The following is a 20,195-nucleotide window of genomic DNA, read 5'->3' on the forward strand; positions in this document are numbered from 1 at the left end:
TGACGTTGTTTATTGTCAACACGACGGCACTACGTGCCACACAAGCAACGAAACAATCGCAATTATGCAAGAAAAGTTTCCTGGCCGTATGATTTTTCGAAAAGTTGATCACAATTGGCTTTCGAGACCTTGTGTTTTAACACATTTAGACTTTTTTTTTAGGTACACGTGAAGGATGAAGTTTATGCCAATGATCCACAATCGAGTCTAGACCTCAAAGATGGAATTCGTTAAGTTATCGAAGACACAGCCGCAAATGTACGAATTGGTAATGGAAAATTTCATGAGAAGAATATGACACTGCAACCGTATATAGCCGTGGCTGCCATTTGTCTGATATCGTTTTTCGAAGGTATGCCATTAGCGATCGCTAATGGCATACCTTCCTATTCCTCTTCACAATGAAATGAACATGCATTGATTTCTGTTAATATATAATAATTTTTTCATTATGAAATGACATTAATAAAATCTTCGTTTGCCAAAAAAAATTGCGTTTTGAAGCAGAATTATTGGAAACCAATTTTAATCCATTATGAGAATCGAGAAGCCTATCATTGAAAAGAACATTATTACTATTATTTATAATTGACAGGAAAGGACAAAATAGAACAATGTAAACAAATTGAATAGTAAATAGAGCTACAACTACTCGTGAATGGAGAAGACATTCATGCCTATTCAGCGACCAACAGAATTTCGACAATCCATTAGAGCGAGCTCTTTCAATTTTTGAAATTCAAAAATGTCAAACAAACAAAATTTGAATTTTTTTATGAATATGCTCGATCTCACTACGCATAATTATGAACGATTTTCTGACCCAAATCACAACAAATCTTATCCAACAACAAATTACCACATTGAGGCCATCGTTGGCCTACTTTGAATGCGATATAGGTAATGAATTCTGATGAATAAAATATACATTTCATTCAAATAAGTTATGCTCAATAGGCATTTTTCAATATTCATAACAAAACAAATTTCAGAAATTCGGAATTGATATTTACGTTTATTTCATTTGAATATTAGTCAATTTATTCTAATTTTTTAGTTTTTAAAATCATAGTTTTGGTTGGTACTATCCAAAACTTTCCACACCATTGAATGAATATATCGAAAAATATGAGACATAATGGTACCTACAGGGTTTTTGCAAATTATGTTCAATGTTTTTTGTGTTTCATCGACCAATTTTTGGTAATTTTTTCATTTAGTAGAATTTGTTACAGTGATGCCTTATGGGATTCCGAATGAAATAATAAACTTCAGCCCAAATTTGGATCTTTTTTGCTGTTTTCATTTTTCAACTACCGCATTTATCAAAATAAAAGAAAAATATTGTAAAATATGGTTATTAAAACCATTATTGAATGGGTCTACTTGATGAAGGCAATCTGATATAAATATCAAAATTATGATAACATTGTGCCAAAACCTTCTTTATATTTTTGATATGTATATAGGTACTTTTTTGCCTCGAAATACAATGCATCAAAATACAACTGACAAAATAAGAAAACCAACCAAAAGAAAAATTAATCTGTTACTGTAACAATTGAGTCAAATAATTTTTAATATAATTTTTGATCAATATCTTCAAAAAAAAAAAGTTTAAGAAATCACTGAATTTAACTTATAACTTGTATATTCATTTCACCAACTTTGAGAACAACGTAGGCTAACTGAAGGAAAAGCTTTTTTTGAAATGTTGTCAGTTGGAATTATATTTCTAGACAAAAAGTATATGTATATCGAAAATATATCAAATAGTGAAGTTTTTGGAACCATTTTGTAATAATTTTGATAATTATATTAGATTTCCTTCATCGAGTGGACTCATTCGACCTTTATAATTTAAAGTAATAATTCATTGATTAGAGTCGCTATCAACCGAATTAAACATTCGAAAATTGTTACTTCAATTATAAATTAATGACTTGCATATTCATTTCACAGAATAGTAAAAAAAAGTTCTATGACTTTCCTGTTTAGATCGCTATAATGTAAAATTTTCCAGAGAAGCTTTTTTTTCAGTGTTCCCAAATATAAGATGGTGAAATGAATATACAAGTTATAAGTTTGCGAATTCAGTAAGTTTTTTGAACTATAAGATACTGATGAGGAAAAATTATTGTAAGAAATACAAAAACTCCGAAATTTACATATGTATACATTCATCAGATAGTGAATAACTATCATAATTTCGATAATTTAATTAATTATACCAAGTTAAATTGAAGTCTCGTCATTTGTTACCAAAAAGTTATTCCATGGAGCGAAAAGTTTAATGTTTACTTTTGCGGTAAAACTCAACAAACTCACTCTTTGTAATTTCAAAATCACCAGCTCAAGTTTTTCCAATAATTGGAGAAAAGACATTCTGGCGTCCAGATACACAATATTCCACACCAACACAAACATGCATGTTAAGCTATTTAATGACGATATGAATGTTGTCGCTTATGGAGCTACTTGAGACAATTAATCTCTAGTTGCCTACATCAATTAAATCTTCTTTCGCGTGTTGTTCAAGAATTAACAGAAATAAAATGACACTATGGAATTCCTTTCAGATTGAAATTGAAACTGAGGTCAACAGTACTAGTTTTCCCTCTTGCCATCTCCATATTTTGTCAATTCAATTCCTAGTAGTAAATGTTTCGTTTTGCCATAACTCTAGATTTGTATCATAAATTGAAAAGTTATTGATAAGAATTGAGGAAGGCGCTAGCGAGAAGTCAAGAGCTTTTGAGCGCCTTTTGGTCTATCAATTGCACCCTTGGTATGCAATTAAGTTATTGAAAATGCCTAATGTTTGCTTTTGGTTTTTGTTTATTATTTGATTATTTCCAATAATTATGAACTTCTAGTAGGTATCAGAAAGCAAGTAATTCTAAAGTAATTCATGATAAATTTAGTACAAAAATTGGTAGCCACAGCGCTTCGATTCGACCCTTCGCGAGATATAGAAAATTTTTCGAATTCAAGAAGAAGATCGACAAAAAATTACTCAATAGTTCCGTCACCACAAAATCAAACAAGTTGTAATTGTAGGTGTTCAATAATTGCAAGCGTTCAAAAACTCAAATTGATCGCATCATCAAAAGCATAGAATATTCAAGAAGAATATTGGAAAAGAATACCTACTTAACACTAATTATTCCTTTATATCAGATTCGATAGTGTTGAGATTTTGCATTTATTTATAAGTAGGTACATAGATTAACTTTTCAAGCTTCTTGCAAAATTTCGTGTTTATATAGCTCAACCAGAACCATAGAAAATTTGAGGGGATTATCGAAAAAAAACTACTAATTCAGGGATAACTGATCCGACAGTTTTGAAATTTTATATAAAATATTAATTCCAAGTTTTATGCAAAACTCCATGCTAATAGCAGCGTCAGAACCAAAAAATATAGAGAACAAAATCAGGGAAGCATAAACGTTAAAAAAATCAGTCGTTATTTATGCTCCGTTGGAAACCGCAAATATACGTAGATGTTTGTAAAAAATTTGAGTGTGTTTTTTTTATTATATTCTTAATATAATAGTTGTTTCGATACAAGCTGATTTTAGATTTCACAGTAAAAAAATTTTCACCCATAATCTTCTGATTCTAATTATTCATTGATACGGACTTTCAGATCTGCCATACAAGTCTAAAAGTAGCCACATACAAAATAATCACCGTTACAGTAATTTACATGAGGCGGTACATCTAAACCCAATTCAAATCCATCAGACTATCGTCTTGTTATTCAACATTATGTAATTACTGAATTGTTGATCGGATTATTGTGTAATACTTATGTTCTTCGATTTCTATGAATAGTTATCATCTACCTGTTCGTTTTTGTGGTACCTCAAGTTTTATAATGATGGTTGTGGCGAATTATTATTCACCTTGTTATACAACATCGAAACTATGCTCGGATGATCGTCGAAAAATGTAAATACTGAATCTATTATCATTTTTAACATTATAGGAGAGATGATTCATTTTAAGTTATTTTTCTCTAATTCTAAAGATTAGTTGGATTTAGGAAATTCACTTTTAGACTTCAGGCTTGATTGAATATTGATACAGTCGAAATCATCATTCATCCTGCTATGTCGATAATTCTTTCAATCTGTTTTGAAGCTGATGAGAACTAAGAATAAAAAAAATCAATACTCAATACTTCTATCATTGAAATGAGAAAGCATATGAAAAAAATGAATGCATACTTAGAAGATTCGATTTTTTCCCTTTCAACATATGTTATCATAAACTTTTTTTGCGAATTTCGAGGCTTTATTGTAACACTGTATTATCCATCGCTGGCCACTACTTTCTTCCATCTTTCGGGCAGCGTACGAATCCCGCGTTAAAAAAACTAGTCATCTTTTGAAGAAATCCACGAATCGGTCTAATTTTTTACTTCTTCATAAGTGCTGGTCAGACATGCCGTTTGCTATTGATCGAAACAAGTGATAGTCCGAGGGAGCAACGTCTGAAGAATAAGGCGGGTGTTATATGACTTCCCATTTCAACGTTTCCAAGTATGTCTTGAATACTTTCGCAACATGAGGTCGAGCATTGTCATGCTGTAAAATCACTTCATCGTCTCTCTCGTTGTATCGCGGCCGTTTGTCTTTCAATGCTCGGCTCAAACGCATTAATTGCGTTCGATAACGATCGCCTGTGATAGTTTCAGTTGGTTTTAGCAACTAATAATACACTACGCCAAGCTAATCCCACCAAATATTGAGCATGACCTTAGAACCGTGAATATTCGGTTTGACCGTCGACGTGTAAGCATGGCCGGGATATCTCCATGATTTTATGCGCTTGGGATTAACGTAATGAACCCATTTTTGCTTCCAGTCCTAATCCGATGCAGAAATCCCTTCCGTCTTTGCCTTGCAAGATGCTATTCACAATCAAACAAACGCCGTTCAAACATCTCCCGGCTTCAACTCGTACGGCACCAAAATCCTTATTTCTGAATAGTTCCTATGACTTTCAGGCGTTTTGGAATAGCTTGTAGTGTCACTCCTAATGATTAATTGCCAATTATTGTTGCGTTTGACATGAGTCTTGATCAAGTAATGCCTCCAATTCTGCATCTTCAAAACCTTCTCTCTTCCACCGCGATGCTGGTCTTCGACGTCAAAATCATCATTCTTGAAGCGTTGAAACCACTCTCGGCATGTTCTTTCACTAATAGCGGACTCACCATAGGTATTTGAGTTTATTTCGAAAAAAACACCCCATGAAGGTGGCATCAACCCCCAATATTTTTTTAATAGAGAAGAGATTTAGAGATTGATCGTTATTTATGTTCTGTGCATAACTCACTTAGAATGTTTAAAATCGGTTCACTATTCACGAAATAATGTAATATTGAATTTACCGTCAAACGGTTATGTTGAACCGCCCAAATTAACAACTTAACAGTAGGTATTGAAGAACCCAATAATGAATTTCAAGTTCTGCATTAAGTAGAAAGAATTCCTATGACGACATTGTTCCGAAAAAACCACCTGAGGGTGAAACAACACCCTATTTTATTTATTTTTTGAATAGGAAAAAGATGGAGGATCTGTTTTATTTAAAAATGAATTTGCGATGTTTAGAGAACAGAAAAAACCTTTCAATTGAACCAAATCCAACATCTCCTCTTTATTCAGAAAAACAAAAATTGGCGGTTATTGCCTACTAAGTCTCTTTCAAATTACGTTCGAGAGTTATCGTCCAACGGATGGACAGAATTTATATTGGCCTTGAGTCAAGCTCGAAATTCGGAAAATACACACATTATTTATGAAAAATGATAGTTTGTAGTTCCGAGCAAAAAGTAATGAAAATACTAGAGACAAAGCTGATTCCAGAGTCCAAAGTAACTTGACACGGTTTTTGATCTAGGAAAAATTATTGGACCATACTTTTTCGCGAATAGAATCGGTCAACTCCTCACGTAGAACGGTCAATGTAACCGCACATTTTTGTGGCTTGAAATTATAAATAAACATGAACCTTGATGATGTGTTGAGGTGATTGCAACAAAACTGTACAATGTGACAGCGCAAGAGGAAGTATCTACGACCTTGCTGTATGCAAGGCTGAAAGAGGGAATCTCTTCATTATCGAACGTGTTAATCATATTTAACAACTAGTTTGGATCCGCGACTTCGCCCGCATCTTTAGATGATGATGATCCTCGTTCCTTGAACATTACATAATATACTTCATTGATCCGGTAAAAGTCTATGAAGTATAAAGAAAAGGTCAAAAAGAGAACTCTAACTCTAAGTAACAATAAGTGACTAGCACTAAAGAATCGGAAAATTTTTCTTTTACCGAATAAATAAAATCGATGATATCAAAGACTTCAAGAATGTTAAATGCTTGTATAATTTAATGAGATGAGACTGATATGAAGGAGAACAAATTCATGTGTTTTATTTTCAGTTCAGACACAAAAAGAATTAGTAGGAAAATTTCTGGTTTCATATTCTTGATGATTTGAAACTGATTTACATTCAGTTCATTCTCTTTAGCATAAACAAAACATTTTGAAATGTAAATAAAAGGAAGTGGTATTATTTCATTGGATACAAATATTGGTCTGCACGATGAACCAGGAATATGATACCTAGAGTAGGGTATATACAAGAAAAGACAATGTGGCTCTAAACAAGACCAAATTAGATATCAATAAAAAAACTACGAGACAGAGAGTCTTCACGTATATTTATAGGAAACACTATGAATTTCCTTGCATAGAATATCAATATGGGATGACCAGCTTGGATTTCTGTCAGCTGAAGTTATTACATGATCTTGAATATTCAATGTTTCTTGTGCCGAATTATAGACAAACTGATTTATTAATATTAACCATGTTGTTCAAACGACATCACCTTTTACCATCAAGTTTTCACAAATTTGCTGGAAACCTCCACGACTCCATGCCGAAACAACCACCGATGTGTTATCGCAAACAATATCAACAAAAATATAAAAAATTGACAACTTTGTGTCTATTCCTTCACAATAATATATCTTCATGATATATATGGTTTATTTTTGTCTTGAAATATAATTCCAATTCCAAAAATGACAAAATTAATAATCAACCAAAAGAAAATTCAAAATAACTAAAACTGTACAGGGTGGGCAAATTTCGATGTTTTAGCACTACAACTTTTAAACCAGAGGAGATAGACAAAATCTGATACCCCATTCTTGGTCTCTTTTTCTGAGAGACTAACAAGGGCAGTATTCATTTTTGGCCACCTTTTTTTGTTTTCGAGTTATAAGCGAAAATTGGAAAAACATTTATATCTCCGCTAAAACTGATGATAGAGCTCTGAAATTAAAACATTATACAGGCACTTTTTTACGTAGAATCCAGTGACGTTCTTTCTTTTTCAAAAGGGTCTTCAATTATGAACCTATGACCCAAAGTAATGTTTTTTCAGATTGGAACACTTGATTTCTGTGCCATTTTTTAAAGCTTTTTCCTGATGTTCTTTGAGTTATTCTGAAGAAAATATAAAAAATTGAGCTTTATACTTCAACGACTGCCAAGCCTTAAGCAAAGTTTCATGTTGGTTGTGTCATCAAAATCTCAGATAGGATATCGAAAAAAAATTGGATTCGACAAATTTCAGAAAGTAAAGTGAAAATTAGGATAATGAGAAAATATGTTTGTTTCTCCGATTCCAGTGGTTTATAATTGGAAATAATAAACCAAAATGTCTCCGAAATTTGTTATGATTCTCTTGAAAATTGACTTTTTACCGTATATATCTCAGAAAATATAGCTGTTTTTGCTCTTGTATCAATAATTTTTGTGTGCAAAAAAATAAGACTTAATTATATCTAGTTATTCCATATTTTCATGATCAAAAATAATTAATTAGTCATCATTGAAGATACAACAGAAGAAACTGAAAAGAACACGATAAATTGATAAAAATGTAAAATGGAAAAATTGCGAATACTCATTTTTGCTGAAAATATGAAAAAACATGGTCCTATATATTCGTGAAATCAAACAACATAATCGAAATAATAAATTGCCCATTTGAGAAATCATAGACTTGAAGTCAGGAGCTTATGAGTGCTCGTCATTCATGCGCTAATTGCGTCCCTGAATACCACATAAATGTGCAGTTGGCAATTGAATTAACAAGCTATCAAAAGCTCCTGACTTCACATCATTACCTACATAGTCAATATAAAAATGTTGAAATATTATGCTTTCAATATGCCTTGAATTTGTACACAATTTGCGTCAGTTCGTTAAAATTCATTCTGGACTAATTTCGTTAAGAATTTCTTTGTACTCGAAATTTTTTCATCACATATACCGAGTGATTTTTTCATCTTACGCGTAAATTAAATTATTTGAATTAATCAATCTACTTTCCAGAAATGACGGAGAGTGAGCGTCATAATAATCGTCTTAAATATCAACAAAATATCTTTCATATTATCGAAAATATAGATCAAAGTTTCAGCATTTTTCCGGAAATTGACCTTTTTCTTTGAAACCAGTATCCTGTAGGGGACATTTAAACCCCTTATCACCATTCAATTCGAGGTTATCTATATCCTATGAACTGTTGTTACTTATGTATCCAGTCACCCTGTATATACGAAAAATCTCAACCCGAGTATGTTCTTTTCCAAAATTCAATTTGAATTGGTTCAGATAAGTGATGCTTAAAAAAATTTAAGAAACGAACGCTCAAAAATATACAGGGTGTTCCGACAATACGTGATTCTTTTTCAGATCTGAATGAAGTATATAAATGCTAGTTAGGAATGCTTAATTTCTTTTTCTACGATGTCCCCTGAAAAGATTTGTCCCCATACGGTACTCCTACATTTCGACATTCATAAAATGACCAGAATCGTATGATTTGTTTGGGAGTTATCACAGAAAACTGAATTATAGGAGTAACATTTTGAGGCACATATCTTTTCAACGGGGCAACGTAGAAAAAAAAAATTAAAGCATTCCCGACTCGTCTTTATATTTTTCATTCACACCTGAGAAAGAGTCACGTCAAACCGAAGCACCCAGTGTAAGTAAGAGTAGAAATTCATGGGGAAACTGATCATTTCCGTGTGGTCATCGGATTCTACGAAAAATATCACTTCACCAATGATTTTGTTATTGTATTATAGCTATAACACCAAGAATGTGGATGGAAATAGGTAATCCCCAACTTCATTAATTTCCATCGTATATTTTGACGACCTTGTACCGACACTTCACAAAAATTATCAACAACCAATCTCATCCACCTTCCGTATCTTCACCAAATCACGCAAGAAAACGGCGTGGAACTCACCAAAAACAACCTCCTCGACGAGTCGCAACGAACCTTCCTCAACAGAAACTTCACGGCTCGGCCCCAAGACAGAACCTTGTCGGACGCCACCGATTCACCCTTACGTCTTACTATGTCACCCGGTCCGACTCTCGGTATGTCTTCTTTTCGACCGACAAACATAACTACAGCAGAACATAACAACACAGGTGAACGGGGCACTTTCCAACGCACACTTTATTATTTCGCCCTCTCATACGTACAGAGCGTTCATTAATTACGAACATTACTCGACTTTCTTCCACGGCTAGTGGTCACCGAGGTACGTGGAACAATACTGGCACTTCCAGACCAGCCATTTTACCCAGTCGGATCAGACCGTATGGCCGAGTGTCCATCAGACTGTAAAAAATCAACGGGTGGGCAACTGCTTTCACTGTCTGCTCAAATCCCGTGGTCTATCGTAGTCGGTTTTAGGGCTTCCGACGAAAAGCATTTCCGCTATTTTCATATAGGGTGAATGATTAAATGAGTTAAGGTCCAATTCATCGATTGACGTAATCGATTTAATATACTGGAAGTATATAAAAAGTACCAAGAACAAATCAAATATTCTATGATTTTCATTCATCAGTAAAACAGTGGAGCAACCATTTCAGACGCCCCTTTTTGAGGGGCAGCAATTCGGCACAGTTTGCTGGTCACCTTTTCATATTTCATCCTTGATTCTTAAAAACAACATAAGGTTGTTCCGCTCCGCTGCGTTTTTCAACAATCCCTGCAACAAAGTCTTCAAACCGCCTCTACTAAGCCGCCTGTAAAAAACACATGGCAGCCCAAGCAATATAAAGAGAATATCCTATTACCCCCATTGAAAAAGATGAAATCATGACTTATTTTACAAAGTCGAAAAATAACACTATCTTCACTCTCGAATTGATTGGAAGCCGATGTTTACACATTCAACATTTTCAAAATTCCTACGATTCTGCATTAAGAACTTAGTCACTGTTAAACGCCAAATGTTTTCAATGGAACACTTGTAATTCTAATCAGTTTTCGAAGCAATACTGAGACATTTCAATATTCTTCATTCACAAGAATTTGATTTTTCTTCATGGGAGCACGTGCTGTTTTCTCTTCTTTTTTGGGAGGACAAAATTACTCGCACCGGACCTGGGTTTTCCAATAAAAAGTTCCATTTTAAATAGCCCGCTATGTGGGCGGCTGTCATAATGAAGCTGTAATCTTTTTACATTTGACAATATGTACGCCATTACAGAAAATGGATCAATAAAATTGTTAAAATTCACAGTTCGCCAAACTAAAGCACTCTTGGTTCGTCGTGAACCACCTTCTCAGCCTTCTGATGAAACTGGTGAAATAATTGAGCTTTTGGAACAAGGAAGTGATATGAAGAATCAAATACGTGAACCGAGAATATTGCTGCTAGAGACCATAGTGTTGACGAAATCCCAGTTTTGTCCATTTCTGATGATGATCTTGATGATTTCAGATAGAATTCGTGAAATTATCGAGGACGTACAGCCCCAAAATGGGCGAATTGATCACGGAAAATTTAATGAGAAAGATACGGTGATGCATCCGTTGCCGTGGTTGCCATTTGGCTTATATCGTTTTCCATCTTTAATGGCATGCCTTTCTCTCCACAAGGACATAAACATTAATCATTATTATTATTAATATCTTTTATAATATTCCAATATCAAAATGAACTATAATAAATAAAACGGTTTTGATATTTGGAAATGAATGATGAAAAGAAAAAGAAAAAGAAGTACAATTTCCAAGTGTGTAATAATATCATACGATATTAATTATCTATCTGGTAAATGTATCAGCAAAATCCCATCAACATAACCATTGTCAGACAGAAGATTTCCACGCTATTACGTAGAAATCATAATCGAAAGTAACCCAAGGAGAATGCATGTCATCGAGGGAGAATAGCGATATACCGGTTTCACCCTCATTAGGAATCATCAGTGCATAACTCTACCCAAGATGACAAACAAACGAAATAGCAGGCACCTTATTGATAATATAGATAATTAATATCGTGTGATATTATTACACACTTGGAATTTGTACTTCTTTTTCTTTTCATCATTCATTTCCAAATATCAGCCGTTTTATTCATTATATTTCACGATGAATGTCGCTCAGGCTGAAAAACAGAAGATTTTCCTAGTTGACGTGGAAATCTGCTTTTTCGAGATACCCGTGGAGGAAGTAGTTAGGTTTTTGTCCGATGGGTGGCTCACCGCATACTGAGTAGCGTCTGCCAGCGTTCAATAAGGTGCCTGCTATTTCGTTTGTTTGTCATCTTAGGTAGAGTTATGCGGTACTGATGATCCCTAATAAGGGTAAAACCGGTATATCGCTATTCTCCCTCGATGACATGCATTCTCCATGGGTTACTTTCGATTATGTTTCCTACTTAAAAGCGTGGAAATCTTCTGTCTGACAATGGATATGTTGATGACATTTTGCTGATATATTAACCAGATAGATAATTAATATTGTACGATATTATTACCACTTGGAAATTGTACTTCTTTTTCTTTTCAAAATGAACGAATAAATGTCACTTCTCCTGTAGATTAATTTGCATGGAAAAATTTCACGAGCTCGTGGCAGACATATTCGACGTGTGTGAAATAGCTCTGTTCTGATGAAACCATTTTCTATGGTTATAGTCAGGAAAATTCTGCAGTTCAGGCAACAAAAACTTATCTAGCATTCTTGCATAACACTCTGAATTCACAGAAGGTCCCCTTCATCTTAAAAAAGTAAGGACCGATAGTCTCCGCGATGACATTGCAGACCATACAGTCACCTTTGGCGAATGAAAAGTTTTCTTATGGTTTCGTTCTTGAATTTTTTTGCACTCCATCAGCGAAATTTCGGCTTATTTACGAGGCCAATAATGAAAAAATGGCAACAAGATTTTGGTAAATGTTTGTAAGCGCTCAATTGCCTAGTTTAACTTTAATTCTTGCACCAAATTAATTTTATAGGAGTGCGGCTTCAGATCTTTTTGCAGAATGTGGTGTAGCGATGATCTACATATTCATATTCAATGCATTTTCACGCTTCCTGATGGAAAGATTGGGATCATCACGAACAGACCAATTAACCTTGGGCGCCAAGGTTATGTTTTATCTAGTGTTGAACCGCAGTCCTCAAACTTTTTTACCGATTAACTATTGCGAGGTATGGTAGGGCATCATTCAAGTGACGAAAGCCTCGAATATTGGTGGAATTTTAATTTTTGTAAAATTGGCGTACGCGGAAATTACCAAGAGCCATTCTACCGATTGACATAATCCCTGCTCCCCGACGATTCGTGCTAAACAAATATAATCTTTCTTTCGGGACAGCTCGTATAAGTTATGATAAGTACATATATAATTTTTTAGCGCTAAATAACAGAAAACTCACCGTTTCCAAATGCGGAGGTACCAACCTTGCAGTTGATCCCATGTCCCTCAACGAACCCAATTCTGACGTCGTCGAAGCTGTCGTTTGGGGAGTGAAAGATCTTACGTTAGATTGGCCATATCTATCTAATGTCGATGAGTTGCTGTAAACACTTCGATTCGAAATCGTGTAAGGTACGTGAGGTACGTCGTATTTGGTGATGTCTCCATTGCTGTTTTCTGGTAGAAAAGAAAGGTTGTCGAAGCTGTCATCGTAGGTTTCGATGGAGAGGTTGTGGTAGTTGTTCATCGCTCTGAGAGATGGGGTCCTGACCACTTTACTTTTGTATAGGGGTGGGAGGTCATAGTTGTACAGGTGTATACTTTGGGGGATCTGAAAAATAAATATTGCGAAATTATTACTTACATCGATCTTGTGACACTACCATCTTCCTAAAAGTTCTAATTTAATTTTTGTGTATATACTGCTCCAAAAAAGTCAAAGAAGTTCAAAAGTTTTGTGCCAATTCTTGTCTACCAAATGTTATTTTATGAGAAATAAAATATACTGCTCCACAAGAGTTAGGGATATCGTATTCAATCGTTATGAAAAGTATGTAATCTTCGAGAGAATCTCTGTAAAATCATTTAAAACTCAATAACAACTTGAATCGATCCAATAAAAATCAGTATGAGACATTTCGTCAATCTGGTCGCCTTTTTTCTGAAGTTTTCTTCGATTTGAAACGAGTTTTCTGAAAATGCCAAGACGTAAATTAACAAACGCTGAGGCTAATAGGGCTATCGGAATTCTACAGGGTGGCCTAACTCAGGTTGTTGTAGCGGAAAGGCTACAAGTCAGCCAAAGTGTGATATCTCGAATTTGGAATAGGTTCAGAGAGACAGGTTCCGTGTTGGAAAGACCAAGGCTTGGTGGGCGACGAAAAACAACACCTGCTCAGGATCGTTTCATCGCCGTTTCGGCGAGAAGAAACAGTACATCTACTTGTAGAATGCTACGGAATACTTTTCAAAATGCAGATGGTGTTCAAGATTCCATCGAAACCATCAGACGACATTTGAGAGAGGTGACTCTAGGTTCTAGACGTCCATTAAGACGGAGTTTCATTAACACGTGACCATACGCGTCAAAGACTGGAATGGGCAAGGCAACATATCAATTGGAACGATCATTGGCGTAGTGTCCTTTTCACTGATGAATCCAGATATGGACGATTTTCAGATTTTCGAAGAATGAGGGTATGGACAATCCCACGCATACCCCGTAATCGTCGCTATGTCCAAGAAATCCATCCATTCCGAGGGGGTAGTGTTATGGTATGGGCCGGGATATGTTTCAACGGGCGCACAGATCTACACATTTGTCCTGGGAATATGACCGCCTCACAGTGTAGGGAGCATGTCATTGACAATATTGTGCCAAATTTTCAATTTCTAGACGATAACGCTAGACCGCACCGTGCAGCCATAGTTGAGAATGCGCGCGAGGAGCTTGGTATTCCACATTTACCAATACCTCTGCACTCACCAGATTTGAATTGCATAGAACATGCATGGGATATGCTCCAAAGAAGATTAGATAATCATCAACCTACCCCAGAATCCTCAAATGATCTGAGAGAGCTCCTGCCCCGTTTATGGAACCAAATTCCTCAAGAAATGTTCAACAACCTCGTGTGTAGAATACAAAGCTGTTATTGATGCCCATGGAGGCCATGCATTGTATTGATAGTCTTAAAATGCTTTAATTCTCTGAGAATAAAATTTCGTTATTTTACTCGATTTTTCTTAACCACCCTGTATACGGTGTAGACCTACAGGCTAAACTTAATTTTATTTCCTACAACTTGAAATCATATTGATATGAATTTTCATCACCGAAATCTCATTTAAACTATATTTTTTTGCAATTTAAGTCAATATTCCTAACTCATGTGGATCAGTTCATTTACTTTCTTATATGTGAATTTTTTTTTGCTCCTCGTTTGATAACTTTTTCAGTTTCAGACATGTTCTTGTCATTGGCGTTTCTAAGAATGTTGGATCAGGTGTTGTTTTACGTTACAATCAACTTTGATTCAAATTCTGAAAATTTGTTCTGAAATAATACCTAGACGTAAACTTAGTGCGGATGAAGCCAATAGAACTATTGGTATGATCGAGGCGGGACGTTATCAGAGAGATGTTGTAAATTTCTTTCAATTTAGTGAGGGCACAGTTTTCCGACTCATCTATCGATATTGAGAAACTGGAAACGTGACCGAAAGGCCGAGAAGTGAACGTCCAAGATCTACCATTCATGCACAAGATCGCTTTCTGACTCTGACTACACGTAGAGAGCCTTTGAGTACTTGTCGAATCATGCAACAGCGGCTTTTGAACATTGAACACTTTGGGTGTTTTGGTTTCGATTGAAACAGTTCGTCGAAGACTTCGAGCCATTTATCTACATTCTCGACGACTTTTGAGGAGTATTCCATTAACTCAAAATCATATGCAATTGCAATTGTAATGGAGCAATGAGCACGTGATCTGGAACAATCAATGAAGGTCTGTATTGTTCACATATGAGTCAAGATATGGATAATTTTCTGATGGTCGGCGTGTTCGGATATGGACCCATCCTCTGGTGCCCAGAAGTCGCAGCAGATCGGTTCAGGAAGTTCATCCGTTCAAATGTGGTATAATCACTGTTTGGGGAGGCATTTGTTTCAACGGACGAACAGAATTATTGAATCTTGATGCTACCATGAATACGCAGATTCACATAAATCAAGTCATTGACAATATAATCCCTTTGTTTCATGATGCTATTGTGCCAAATTTCTCATTATTGGACGATAAGCTCTGGGAATTCATGGTATTCTACATTTGGCCTTGCCCCTTCGGTCGTCAGACCTCAATACCATTGAACACCCTTAGGATCGGCTACAAAGAGCTTTAGATTTTCACCAACCACCTCCTTATATTAGAGAACTCAGACGGCTTCTACTGCAACTCTGGAGAGAAATTGATCAAGGCTACTTCTACAATCTAATCGAAAGTATGAAACTATGGTTGATGTTTGAGGAGGCAATACTTTTTACTAAATTTCATTTTTTCAATTTTTCGAGTGAACTGATTTTGTACAACAAAAATTAAGAAAACAATTTTCAACTAAAAATGTGGAACTCATAAATGAATGGGCAAAAAATAGTTTAGATGAGTGAGTAAACATTTAGGTTTCTCATCTTTAAAAAAAAAGAAGACTTTTGAAATAGTCTCAAAATGTCTTAACTTTTGTGAAGCTGTATACTTTTAGAGATGATAGAAACAAATAGCGCAAGATAACATCGATCTTCTAATACTTCTCGAATTTATTCTTCAGAAAATTCGATATAGCTCATTTTTAAAATATATTATAAAAAAATTCAGTTAAATAAACATTCTCGAAAACATCCTTCAACTATGTAACAGTAATAACTAAGGAGTTGCGGTTTTCGCCAATGAGATTCTCATGAAAATTGGCCCTCAGCTGACACCGATATCAGTTTTCGTTCATCTAGTATTCACTGAATTGGGGTCGTTACGGCTCTGTTAGCCTACCGGGAACTGCGACCAAATTGATCTTTTGTTCTTATGTCTATCTAGTATAGAAATACTACTTCTCATTCAAAAGTGTCCAATTTGGCCCATCCTGTACAAGATAATTGAAAGTGATAATCACAGCTTCTGCTTGAATTAAAAATTATTTTTGAAATTCTCATTCATTTCTGAGCAAATCTGGTCTCTTGTTTTTTCTTCCGCTGACGTACGGTTTCGCATGAAGGAATAAAATTAATTCATTTACACGTTGTTATGATATTGAGTATTCCAGCAACGTGCAAACGAATTAATTTAATTTTCAAATAAAAAACCGTATGTCCGGCGCAAAAATTCAACATTTGTATTTTTAATGTATTAATTAATCATTTGAAATCAATGTGTTCAATTGAAATTTATATTTTTCTACAACCGTGCCTAAATAACTTCTTTACCACATTGTTTCTGTTTCGGAAAGTACAACTTTACCGCATTGGGACAGGAAAATTTGATTTAATTTCCTTTTTCCATTTTTTGACAAGCGTATAACTTTCCAACGAAAGGCCTAAGAACTTTTGTTGAATATGAAAGACCCCCTAAAATTTGAGACAAGGATTCACCCTAAAAACTCCCGCACTTATTTGGCAACATCCCATATATTAGGAGGAATTACAAAAACGTAGTTTTTGGCGCATCAGTTAAACTTTGGTACCCATTCATATTCCCTCTGGCGTTCCTGCGATGACCAAACTTTGTACGGTGTACGAAGTTGTCCATTCACTTCATCTTCTTTATTTTTTCGAAGAAAATAAATAGAAGGCAGCACTGTACGACAACTTTCACGAAATCATAATTTTACCTCTTTTGTAATAGTTTTTGGTAAGTTTAATTTTTTTCGAATATATCAGTGCTTTATACAAAGTACATATCTTCAAATTTTTTGCGGAAAACGAAAAGTTACCAAAAATTTTTTTTCCATTCGCTAATTAAAAAAATTCATTTTCTTTCATGTAGATTATTGTTTGAGGAAATAACGTGAAAACTTCATAAAAATCGGTGATTTTTAAGAAAAAATATCTCTGAGCAACCACGTGGTGGTGCTTACTCTTAAGTTGAAAGACACCGATAATTGAAAGTAGATATGTATTACAATTAAACAAATTGATTCGATGATTAGGTCATCAGCGCTGGCAAGTAATTTTGGCGCCTGGAGTAAATACTTTTTTGGATCCCCTGCTGAAAGAGCATAACAATCCTCACCTTCCTCATAACAACCAAAAAAAAACAGCCCCTGTTCCAATGTTAATGAAGAACTTGTGAAAAATCTTGCAACCGTGTTTAAAAAAAAATTTAATTAATGAAAAATATTGCTAGGAAAACTAATGGGGCTTACAAACATGTGTTCCGCTGAAAACATTTAGCATTTGACAGTAACGAGTTTCGAATGCAAAATGGTATGAATTTTCCATTAGTTGAATGTGTGAAAATCGGCTTCCAAATAATTCGAAAGCGAAGATAGTGTTTTTTTTGTCAGTATGAAATGCATAATGATTTTATTCCTTGTTCAATGAGGGTAATGGGGAATTCTGTTTATATTAGTTGGAAAAACCTTATGTTTTTTCTTTAAGAACCAAGGAAATATGAAAAGGCGGCCAGCAAAGTAGGCCGAATTACCGCCCCTCAAATGGAGGCGCCTGAAACGATCGCGTCACTGTTTCACCACCCTCTCAATCATAGCCATCTTATTCTATTATTTTAATTAGAAAATGGTCAAAGACCTTCTTTTATCTAAGAGTCTCAATATTTCTAGGGTTTCACCTGTTGATGGGCACAGAAAAATTGAGCCTTCTATAACAAGAGGAGTGTCCTTCCGTCAATCTGATTATTTCTAAGCTTTCCACTATTTTCTACAATATTCGAATCTGAATTGTATATTTTTTATTTATCAAAATGGATTTGAAAATAACGAAAAGTTCCACATCATGGAATGTTCCTCGGAATGTTCCAATCGGGAGAGTTGTAATGAGATTATATTTTTGAAATCAGGAAAAATTGAGCTTTTAAAAAATGGCACAGAAATCTAGTGTTGCCATTTGAAAAAACTTAACTTTGGATCAATGCTTCGTAATTATAAACCCTGTTAAAAATACTAGCACACTACTGGACTCTACGTAATAAAGTGCATGTATAATGTTTCAATTTCAGAGCTCTATCATCCGTATTAGCGGAGATATGAATTTTTTTCGATATCACCCTTTTTCTAATTCCTCCTCTGGTTTAAAAGTAGTAGCCCACCCTGTACACCAAAATCTATAAAAATCGTTTTATCCGTTTCTGAGATGATTGGAGCATTCCTCAGTTGAAACTTACTGTGTATATTTCAGTTTTTATTAAAAAAAAACGTTCGGAAATATAAGATAATGCAAAAGTTTCAAATTTTTGTGTTGATGATTCCAGGTACCTCGTCGAACTTAATGAAGCCTATGGTAAAATTTACAGTAGACTTCCAATCACACTACATAGTTTCTCAATTTAGATACACTTTAAGTTCGAACTACGTTCGGTATAACTGCACATATATCACTTACGGTTTCGTTCTACCTCGATACAACGGTTTCAGCCATTAGAACCGATTTAATTGATCGAAACGAGCGCTAAAATCGACCAGCAGTAATTCAGATGTAATATTTCACATCATAATATTTTCCTGCAATTAATCCAGTTCCGGACTGTAGGAGACTGGCCATTTCCCGGCTAGATGGCCACGATTTTCAACGGATGAAGAAATTAATTGATAGATCATTTCTTCTTAACGACCGCTGATGATAGAAATTGATCGTATTGGATCTACACAAAGTCGCGCAAACTGGCCGCTTATTTAAATACGTTGTGTATATGAGGACTAGTCATTCCGATAAATTAGCTATAATTCGATTTCTCGGCTTTCTCTGAGAACCGTATAATTTAATGATCATCTCCTCGTTTCCTGGTTCTTGAGAATATTTGAAGGAATCAATGATTTTATTCCTTGCATGAGGTGGAGGAACTAGTGCAGTTATGCACAATGTATCCTCACATTGCTTTGGTTTATTGTCCACCTATGAAATTATTGGAGATCAAAAAACAACAGAGAAGAACTTACGCCTGGTCAAAGCTGGCTCATTCGGTATGCACTCTAGGCAGGGTGTCCCAGAGTGGGTGCAACAAACTTATATCGTACATAGTCCTGGTAAACATGTGAACCAAATTTCTATCCATCACGGACTGGATTATACAGGGTGTTCCAAATTAAGTCGGCACCATTGCCAACTCCGTTATTATTGATGCTACGATGTCGGTTAAATGGGCAAACTGGTAGCTTTTTTAATGGCTTTCTCGACGCCGATAACAAAAAAAAGTTGATAGTCGCGTTGTCATAATATTTTATAAAATGATTTTTTTTTCAATGGAACACCCTATATAGTTCGATTCGTGATAACATTCTCAACAACAAAGCTCATTTGACTTTTTTTCGTAAAGGTGAAAATAAGACAGTTTTATTAATAGGAAACATAACAAACGGATTTGATAAAGCGCTATAAAATATCGAGTAAATGTTAAAAAACACCGCCTTCTTGTTGAACACATAATATTTGGGCTCTTCTATTGACATTATTGATTCACAAAATGAATGCGGATAGAGGAATGGCTTTAAGATGGAAATTATCGTTTTGTATATTAATACCAAATAGCTTAGTGGTGTCAATTGAGTGGTGCGACATGATGATCACGGGTTTCACGAGTTCACATCCCAGCGCAATTTTTTCTTTTTACTGTCTTATTTTGCTATTAG

The 20,195-nt window shown here is 35.0% G+C and overlaps 1 protein-coding gene across 3 annotated transcripts in view; it reads right to left on the reverse strand.

The window, feature by feature from the left end:
- Window positions 1-20,195, reverse strand: part of LOC123672001 (sodium-dependent nutrient amino acid transporter 1-like) — an 80,744-nt gene that overhangs the window by 34,759 nt on the left and 25,790 nt on the right. The window contains exon 2 of one of the 3 annotated variants that reach the window (XM_045605940.1): window positions 12,804-13,175. In XM_045605940.1, the coding sequence (XP_045461896.1) occupies window positions 12,804-13,175 (372 nt within the window). Of the gene's footprint in view, window positions 1-2,328; window positions 2,480-9,359; window positions 9,537-12,803; window positions 13,176-20,195 lie in introns of those variants that run through there. The other 2 variants (XM_045605941.1, XM_045605942.1) reach the window with 2 other exon arrangements.

This window comes from Harmonia axyridis, chromosome 2 (genome assembly GCF_914767665.1).
Source record: "Harmonia axyridis chromosome 2, icHarAxyr1.1, whole genome shotgun sequence".
Taxonomy (NCBI): Eukaryota; Metazoa; Arthropoda; class Insecta; order Coleoptera; family Coccinellidae; genus Harmonia; species Harmonia axyridis.